The 10,000-nt window shown below is 44.2% G+C and overlaps 1 protein-coding gene across 1 annotated transcript in view; it reads left to right on the plus strand.

Moving 5' to 3' along the window:
* phf24 (PHD finger protein 24) overlaps nucleotides 1-10,000 on the plus strand; it is a 90,701-nt gene that overhangs the window by 47,813 nt on the left and 32,888 nt on the right. The window contains exon 3 of the mRNA XM_063211245.1: nucleotides 1-95. This exon is cut by the window's left edge and continues 91 nt beyond it. Coding sequence (XP_063067315.1) covers nucleotides 1-95 — 95 coding nt within the window. The remainder of the gene's footprint in view (nucleotides 96-10,000) is intronic.

Genomic DNA, 10,000 nt, shown 5'->3' on the forward strand with positions numbered 1-10,000 from the left:
GCTGCGTGCGGGAGCTGGGCTACCTGCGGGCCGAGGCTCTGCAGACCATGAGGGACACGGCGCACACCACCGCCGGCTGGAGCTGCTACTACTGCGTACGTAGCCTACCTATGTTTGTGGACACCCCCTTAGCAACATTGGTGTAGCTGTGTTTTAAAAACATTCATCATTGTTACATGTACTATAGTGGTGTAAATGAAGTGACATTGTGCAGAAGGAAATTGCACACACCACCGCCGACTGGAGTTGCCACTACTGTGTACGTACCTATGGTACGGGGGGCAGCCGTGGCTTTGTGGTTAGGGCACTGGGTTGGCAACCCAAAGGTTCCCGGTTCAATGCCCGACCGGACCACGGCTGAAGTGCCCTTGAGCAAGGCACCTGACCCCCACACTGCTCCCCGGGCGCCGCTCAGCTGGCAGCCCACTGCTACGGACTAGTGTGTGTACTTCAATGTGATTCACTAGTCCAAATGGGATGAAGTGCAGAGAAAGAATTTCCCCTAGGGGACCAAAATTGGCTCCAATTGGCTTCAATTGGCTTGGTTGCGTATACCCCCTTGGGGCAACATTGCTGTGGCCTACAGGTGCACTGTGTAATATTTTAAAATGAAGTGACATTGTGATGAAGGAAATAGCACACACCACCGCTGGCTGGAGTTGCTACTACTGCGTACGTAGCCTACCTATGTTTGTGTACACCCCCTTAGCAACATTGGTGTGGCTATGTTTTTACAGTTTTTCTCAATTGGTTTTGTACATTTCTCACAACAGAATAATGATTCTCAAAAGTCTTTGTTCAATTGTGACTTCCTGGTGTTACCTGTGCACATGGTCAAATCAGTTTCTCATTGTTTTCGGCATATAGCAAATGCTCTCGTCCACCATGCCATGGCTGTGTACAATTATCAGTGATTTCGTACATTATCAATTGCTTTTGTCATATCACTCAAAAAGCTTTGTCACTGAATGCATGAAACTATCTCAATCTTATCTGATCAATGTAATATAAAACTGAATTTACAACATTTCCCATCCAATCTAAACAACATTTCGCTTCAGAAAAGATCATCAAGAGTGTACTATTCAATTGACAACATGAGAAATTGATTTGACTAGCTTGTCCATACACTAAGACACAATGACTAACCATTCTGCTGGCGCTGATACGTTCATTGACACAAAAACTTGGTTTTTGAAAGACAAATAAGGGTTTTGAGCAAGAGACTCGGTTTTGCAGGTTATCCACGGTGTTTTGCCATTTGTTAAAGCTGTTTTGAGAATGAATATTATGTTTTGCAAATTGCGAGAGAGATTCGAGAAATGTACAAAACCAATTGAGAAATACTGTAAAATGAAGTGACATAGTGATGAAGGAAATTGCACACACCACCGCTGGCTGGAGTTGCTACTACTGCGTCTGTACCTATGTTTGTGTATACCCCTTGTGGCAACATTGCTGTGGCCTACTTAAAGGTGCAGTGTGTAATAGTGACAAGTGATATTGTGACGAAGGACACGGTGTACACCACCGCCGACTGGAGCTGCTACTATGCGTATGTACCCATGTTTGTCTATATCCCTTGTGGCTACATTGGTGTGGCCTACATGTACGTGGCCCCTTAATGCCGTACCTCTAGTCGCACGCTGTGATAATCATTGAAAAGTTAAGTACTACAATACTATGACATAACACAGGGCCTTTAGTAATGCACTACAATTTGGTCATTGCCATTCTGGTAACAGCAAATTTATAACGCCATGTCTTAACGGGTTAAAGGTACACTATGTAATATTTTCAGTAGTTTATTTCCAGAATTATTTTGAATTTCCAGAAATACACATTTTCTAGCTGCAAAACATACTGCTAATAAATATTAGTTATTACTTAAACATTCATGAAAAGATCAATTTTGGCAATTGGCGGTACGTTTCAATGAGCAGCATGGCTACTCTGGCTATCATCCTATATAGTGCACTTTTAAGGCTATGTTGTAAAAACATGCATCACTACATGTACTATGGTGGTGTAAATGAAGTGACACTGTAATGAAGGAAATAGCACACAGCACCGCCGGCTGGAGCTGCTACTATGCGTACCATGTACCATATTTGTATATACCCCCTTGTGGCAACATTGATGTGGCCTATAAGCTATGTTTCCTTGTGGCCAATCAGCCACAATATTTGTTTTTGGGTTTTTTTTGCTGTCTTTTTTTCCGACTTTGTGAGAGGTGGACGGGAAGCGAATTGGGAGAGAGACAGGGAGGGGTCGGCAAAGGACCCGGTTCAGGAATCGAGTGCCCTACCGGTTGGCCACGGCAGGGCCCAGCCACAATGTTTTTTAAACAATTGACTGGTGCTTATACCCACCATAATAGGGTTAAGTTTGTTTTACTTTTCAGTCTGCTGCTTGATAGTCATGTGGCTTGTGAACATTTTGCAGCATTTAAGCCCGGTCTGAGATTGTAGGAAAACCAACCAAAATGTTGCAAATCATTTCTGTAATAAAACTAACTATTGCCCTATGCCCATATGGCCAAGTTGCCCTGGCACAGAGGCAGGCCAGAGGCGAGACAACCAATAATTGGATCTCTTCCTGGACCCAGACGTGTCTGCAGGGCAGCCTGTCCAGACAGGTCCCACTCATTCGACTTATTTGACTCGGCTTTCACAGCACAGGATTATAGACAATTAGGGGACCGCCTCTAATAGCCGACTGCAGTTACTTTAATACTATGACGGTACATACACACACAGACGGCACGTTTCCTTGATGTCTCCGTTACCAGTGCGAGTCCGAGAGGCTTACACCGTGTACAAGGTGATTTGTTTTCATGCATTCTAACCATTTCGGACTGATAACGGACATGTGAAGTGGACGTACTGTGGACGTCCGCGCCGTTGGTGTGTATGCACCGTGAGTTAGTCAGTCTGCTCTATAGATCACTAATGTGAGCAAGGGGCAGCCATTGGAGGTGCCAGGAGAGCAGTAGGGGAGGGCAGGTGCCAAGCTCAGCAACGGGGGAGGATGGGGCAGAGTGCTGGTGGTGATGCTGGAGCCCCCTCGCATCACTTTGGGAAGGCCCTTGGCTCCAACTTGTTAACGTAGCCCCTTAATGTGCGCCGTTTCATCAGTGGAACTCTGAAATAGTCACTGAAAAAACGTTATTACAGTGTACCGTAGTACTACTCCACTCTGACAGTACACTGATACATTACCACTTGGTCTCTGTCATTCTGGTAACAGCTAATTTATAACAGGGTCGTGTCTTACTGTGTTCAGAACACTAATAGTGGCAAATACAGCGTTTAGCCAGAGATACGATTATAATCTTCTGTATTCTGTACTCTTCCCATGTTCTCTCTGGTTCAGCTGCTTCAAAAGCTTGTGCATTGCAGCAGTCCATAAATGCAATGCATAAAGTATTTAATGTCTCAAAGTTTACTGGTGCTTGTAAGCTGTACAAAAGTTGTACTCAGATAGGCGCCTTTAGGCCTAGTCAATTTTTTTATTTTATTTAAGTCAGCAATTTTGAATTCAGTTTAGTCTATGCCCTCAGATTTAAATAAATGATTAATACTGTAGTTTTATTCTGAAAACAGAACATTGAAGGTATGGTGTGCTCAGCAGTTCAGTTGTCAGTCGATATTAAATGTATCACAGCCTTGTATCAAACTGTCATTTATCTGGTTTGCCTATTTCATAATTTAGAATCCCAGTATCTATGATTCACAAATAATCTCTCCATAATGCAAAAAACTGTAGAATTTGTTTGTTTGTACTGTAGCTCATAGTGCATAAGGAAAAAGGAGGAACCAATATGATTTAGAAACAGTCTCTCTAATGCACATCCATGTGCCATAATGTCTTATAAGTAGCCTATATAATGTGCCATAATGTCTTATAAGTAGCCTATATAATGTGTGTGTTTGTTGTTCAATGCAAGATGAGATTCCCAAGTGGCTTTAGCAGAGGCTTCCGTGGCCGTAAGAGCATATGAGTGTTGAACCATGTTAGAGTATCAGAGTGCCATGGTAGGCAGTAAGGAAGAGAACATGGCTATTTCCCCTAGAGAAACACAGCTGATATCTCCCCTACCAGACACACACACATACACACACACACACTTGAATAGACACACATGTGTGCACGTGCACACACCCAGACACACACTCACATAGGCACACAGATGCATCCTGATGCACAGACATATTATGCACACAGAAATGCACACAGATGCACGCACGCACGCACGCACGCACGCACGCACGCACACACACACACACAAGCCACCCTCAAGCAAAGAAGATCAAGGCATACAGTGCATACAGTTCATACACCCCCCCCCCCCCAAAAAAACAATAAAATAAAAAATAAGCATCTCTACTACAAACTCTTTCATCCCCACTGTGGGCCATCACCACAGCACAGCACACTGCATAGTGTTCAATACAGAAAGCCCACATTCAAAGCCAGCCTTAAGGAAATGTCAAAGCCAGGGACAACAACAGTCCCAGGCAGAGAAGCCGACAGGGGGGTGGTGGGACAAAGGGGTCACTTGTCCCGGGCCCAGATAGAGAGAGAGAGAGGGCCCAGAATTGGCTCCTCATGACATTGTATGTATTGGGTTTGGGGCCCTTTCAGATGACTTTGTCCTGGGCCCAGCCAAAGCTGTCAGCGGCCCTGGTCCCAGGTCTCCTTGAGCTCTAAAGGGCGGCTTTATACACGCCTTTGGAGACAGCTAGAGCTGAACTGGGGAAGAAATAGGGCCCGGGCACTTTCGGCTTAAAGGGGCCACTCATAATTAGCGGCGCAGAACTGACTCACCGGTGGGCCCTGCACCCTCGTGGGCCCATATTTTCAGAAATGTAAAGAAAACAACCCTATTTACAGACATTTGAAAAAATATATTATATATATATATATTTTAACATTTCTAAAAATAGGAGCCCACGTGGTTGCAAGGCCCACCGGAAAATGTCCGCTATGCCAGATGGCCAGTCCAGCCTTTGGAGAAAGCTAGGCATGGGCGTAATTTATGGTGGGGACGGTAGGGACACGTCCCCACCAATATTTAGCCCCCTACTGTGTAATCACGACCAGTGTTGCCGGTAACGTTGTAGTCGCACTACTTTTTTCAGTAACGAGTAGGCCTAGTCTAACGACTACCATTTCAAAACGTCAGATTAAAGTTACTTATGTAAGACACCGTGCGTTACTATTTCTGGTACATAGGCCTGCCTACAGTACTTTTTGTTTCAAGCGAGGAGTTTGTGGCGACGCCTGAGTATATGATATGAAAAAAACGTTTTATGAAAACTTTTATGAAAGGCGATAGAGGGATAACTTCGCCCTGCCATTAAATCAGATTGTGGTGAAATGTAGTAGCCTAGTCTTACGTATAGGCCTACAAACGGTTCTGAATCTTAATTAGCCTATTCCAACAGTTGTGCCGACATCATCGGCAATTTCTAATTCACTATTTGGGTGCAGGGACCGGAGCCCTGCAGATGCGTAATAGTTGCGTGACAAGCAGAGAGAGGCGGAGAAAGGTGAAGGATAAAGTGGCCTATTTAAGAAGAAATGTGGTATCTGCACAGCGCAGATAATAACGAATTGAAATGCACACTTGATCTACTAATACGGGTGTAGCCTATTTAAACTACCGTCGAAAGGACGGGCAGGCTTCAGAATCTTCAGTCTTCCTTTTTAAAAAAAAATCCGTCGGACAAACCTCTGTTAACGCGACCCATGTGGTAAATGAAAGAGTTCCTAAAGGAAGGCTACACTTCGGCAAAACATTTCCCTTATTTCATATTAAATTAACCTGACTTGGTTTTACAGGCTATTTAACTGTAGGACTACTTGAGTAGCCTAGACTAATTGCTGCGACTTGGTTCTGATCTCGCTGAACATCCAACGCGGCTGAAATGGAAGCCTTCTTCCATGAAGAGTATGTAACCAACATCATTCAAAAATCGCAGATAGGCCTAGGCCTACACCTACTCATTGTGTTGTATTGCATTTCGGTCATGTAGAAGGGCTACAAAGCTAACTGGTATGTTGTAGCATTAAAATTCGCCTACAACGTGACACAGTTGGTGCGCAACTATGTGGTGACATCGCTGGGATTTCTGTCAAGACGCGCTGCGCAAAGACACTTGCACGCGCACGTGTGTTGCCTGTAGGCTGCTATGATGCAAACGCAGCTACAGGCAGGGAGAAAGCGAGAGATAGGGAGTTAGCCTATGAGAATGTGTTGTTTTGTATGTAGGCTACAACAGTCCACACAGCATCGCTAATTTTGGAGGATAAAAAGGGTCAGTCGGCACCGGAACCCAAAACAAAATTCTAGGCCCGGTCTTATTTATTTTTTATTTAAAAAACATGCAAGCTTATTTCAAGAAAAGGTTTGCAAATGTCAGTGTCATTTTTGTTGCTGTTAAAATAGGCCTAAATGTCAATAAAGTGAGTAGGCTAGGCCTATTGGCAGAACTGGTTATCATTTTCATGTTAGGCAATACCACTTTGCTGACATTTGAACCCAAAGCTACTTATATGTTATTGGTAACAGTCTCTGGAGCAATGTTGTATCAGAACTAGCTGCTTTGGTCAATTTCACTCCAGTCATGGATGGAGGTGTAAACAGAGGTAGCCTAAGGGTGGGATTTAAGCCTGCAACCGTGTGATTGAAAGACCAACTTCCTAAGGAACGCTCGTTGACATATCATCTGCTCATTGATATAACATCTGTGTGCCATGAACTTATGATTGGTAATCAGCCCCCCCCCCCCCCCCCCACCCCCCCCCCCCCCCACCCCCCCCCCCCCCCCCCCCCCCCCCCCCCCCCCCACACACACACACACACACACAATGAAATGGTCAAAAATCATCTCCTCTAAAACCATTGAGCTACATTAATTCATAGGCTAATACATTCACATATTGCGTTAAAATTGTACTTTTAACAACTGTATTTTCTAAATTTTGTGTCCCCACCAATGTCAAAGTCAAAGTTACTCCCTTGCAGCTAGGGCTTGGTGTTTGCTCACGGCGCTGCCCGAAAGGAAATGATTATTCTCCCGACTGAGAGAGGGAAATGAAGTCGTCTGTCCGTACCCCTTCATCCCACCCCCCGCCTCCACCCAGTCGCAAAAGGCTTTGCTGATACAGCATTCCGGGGAAAGGTTACACCATCAGTAAGCATGTTAACATTGCCACACGTTGTGTGGTGCGGCGCTCTGGGGCACCTTGTGTGTGTGTGTGTTGTGTGTGTGTGTGTGTGTGAGAGAGAGTGTGTGTGTGTGTGTGTTTGTGTGTCAGTGTGTCTGTGACAGGCAAACAAACAGACAGAGAGACAGAGAGAGAGAGAGAGCAAGACAGACTGACAGAGAGAGAGAGAGGGAGAGAGAGAGAGAGAGAGAGAGAGAGAGAGAGAGAGAGAGAGAGAGAGAGAGAGAGAGGGAGCTTGCCTGCACATGTAGTACCGGTACGCGTGTATGTGTGTACGTGTATATGTGACTGTGTGCATTGGAGAGAGTGTTTGAAGATGTGTGCGCCTCAAATTGAGGAGTGTACAGCCAAGTGCTACACAAGTAGCTCGGCCGCAGTCAAGGGCTTATCTCTTCGGTGCACACTCTACACTCTCAAGTCGTTTGTTTGGTGCTGAAGAGGGCTGCTGAAGAGGTTTATGTGACAGTCACACACATGCATGCATGCACAAGCGTGCATACACGCAGACACACACACACACACGCCCATGCACATACACACACACGCACGCACGCATGCACACACACACTCACATGCATGCACGTACTGAATGTGCACATGCACATGCAAACACTCACATGCACACACACAAGCACACACACACATGCACATACAGAATGTGCATGCACACGTGCACACACACACACACACATGCACACACACACACACACACACACTCACACATGCATGCACACACACACACACGCACACACATTTGTAGCAAAAGTAATGCAAAATCCAGTTCTGCTGGCAGGTCTATCTACAGCTAAGAAAACATCAATATAGTTTTAAGACATACACTCCCAAGTGCCTCACATTATTAGTACTGTCAGAATTTTCTGCTACCACGTTGCTGACACCACACTTTAAATGTTTGCCTATTGTAGTCCTGTGACAGTTATGTGCTCTTATTATACATAATTATAGCACGTAATTATACAGTGATGTTGCTATGGTGATGGCGGCTGCCTTTTACCTCAGCTCTGTTAGCTTTCTAGCAATTTATGTTGTGTTTTTCTACTTTGGTGTTAATTTTTGGTGTTAATTTTGTGTTATCATCAACTGAGGCATTTGCTTGGCTTCTCCACTAGTTTTGTAAACAGTTTTTGTCGTAATTGTGTTTTTTCACTCAGCGTTTGAAAAATGCTATGTTATTCAAGGAAGATGCTCTTAGCTGTCCATGACCCAACATAACACTTTGCCACCAGTGATAGCCTGCCTGCCGAGCAAGGGCAACACAGGAGAGGTACGTAGCAGAGCTAGGCTGAGAAGAGAACCATCGGGGGAAATGGAGACAGCACGACCAAGTTGAAAAGTGCCTTAAAAATAAACAAGATCCCTCCCTCACAGCCTTAAGATTTGATTATGTCTCTCAGATAAGTAGAACAACACAGTCTTCCTGGGCTAGTAGGTCTAGTTCTGATGATATGAAATGAGGCTATGCATACGATTGCCTCAAGACAGATCTAATTTAGGACAATTATTACTAGTGTGTGTGTGTGTGTGTGTGTGTGTGTGTGTGTGTGTGTGTGTGTGTGTGTGTGTGTGTGTGTGTGTGTGTGTGTGTGTGTGTGTGTGTGTGTGTGTGTGTGTGTGTGTGTGTGTGTGTGTGCATTATAATTAGATATGCTAAAATAATCCAATAGTCATTAATTATACATTATGTTATTCATTTTCATCAGGCTATTCAGGACCTGTCGTATCTCTTTTCCCACCTGTCTTCCTGTCATTTGCTGCTTATGACACTTCAATGAGCTATTTTTACATAAATTAGAAATGTGAGTGGCAGGAAATGTTGAATGACTTTCATGGAGTCCTTTAAAAGAAATATTGGAAACTCTAAGAGGTTGAAAGACACTTCTGTGTCTGCATTAGAAGGATGTGTCTTTCTGTCACTAAAACTTGTTTGTATAAGTTGGAGGTGGACAGAGGTGGCGTAAGTAAAAGTAGAAGTAGAAAAAAAACAAAACCTGCCATAGGTTCCTTCCAACATAAGTAAGTTCACTGAGTAACTGGTCTACAGTTACTATAGAACAGGGGTGTCAAACTCAAATTGGCCGAGGGCCAAAATCAAATTCTGGTACAAAGTCGCGGGCCGAACTCAACAATTATATTTTTTAATTGACTAAAATAGTGCATGCATGCACTTCATACTCATGTTTAAATGTCATATACACTCTTTCCCATCATATTTGTAAGTTAATTTGCTGTGACACAGCAAATTTCATGTTCAAGTCATTCCGCTATACCTTAATGGTGTATGTGGGACAAATGTAATACACATTTGAAATGACCTGGCGGGCCAAATAAAATGCCTCCACGGGCCAAATTTTGCCCCCGAGCCCGAGTTTGACATCCCTGCTATAGAACGATGTACCTGATTTTGTCATAATTGGATCAAACTTGGGTGGTATATTTGGAGGTTTTTTTTTTTTTTTTTAGCTTTTTTTCAGTAACAATAATGTCAGAATGCCGCTCAAGTCATGCTAGGGTCCCTCACACCAGGGTTACCCATCCTGGGGACCCTTGTATGGTTAATACAGCTGGGTGCACCTCCAATGACCTCACGGCTGGTCATCCCACTTCTGACACCATTTGTAGTGAAGGGGAATAGAGCACCGCCTCATTACCTACAATGGAACAACCAGTGTAACCGCTATGTAATAGGCTATCTATGTGCTAATATCATACTTACACCATACATTTACTTTGGTCACCTGTGGAG

This window comes from Engraulis encrasicolus, chromosome 11 (assembly GCF_034702125.1).
Source record: "Engraulis encrasicolus isolate BLACKSEA-1 chromosome 11, IST_EnEncr_1.0, whole genome shotgun sequence".
In the NCBI taxonomy this organism is placed as follows: Eukaryota; Metazoa; Chordata; class Actinopteri; order Clupeiformes; family Engraulidae; genus Engraulis; species Engraulis encrasicolus.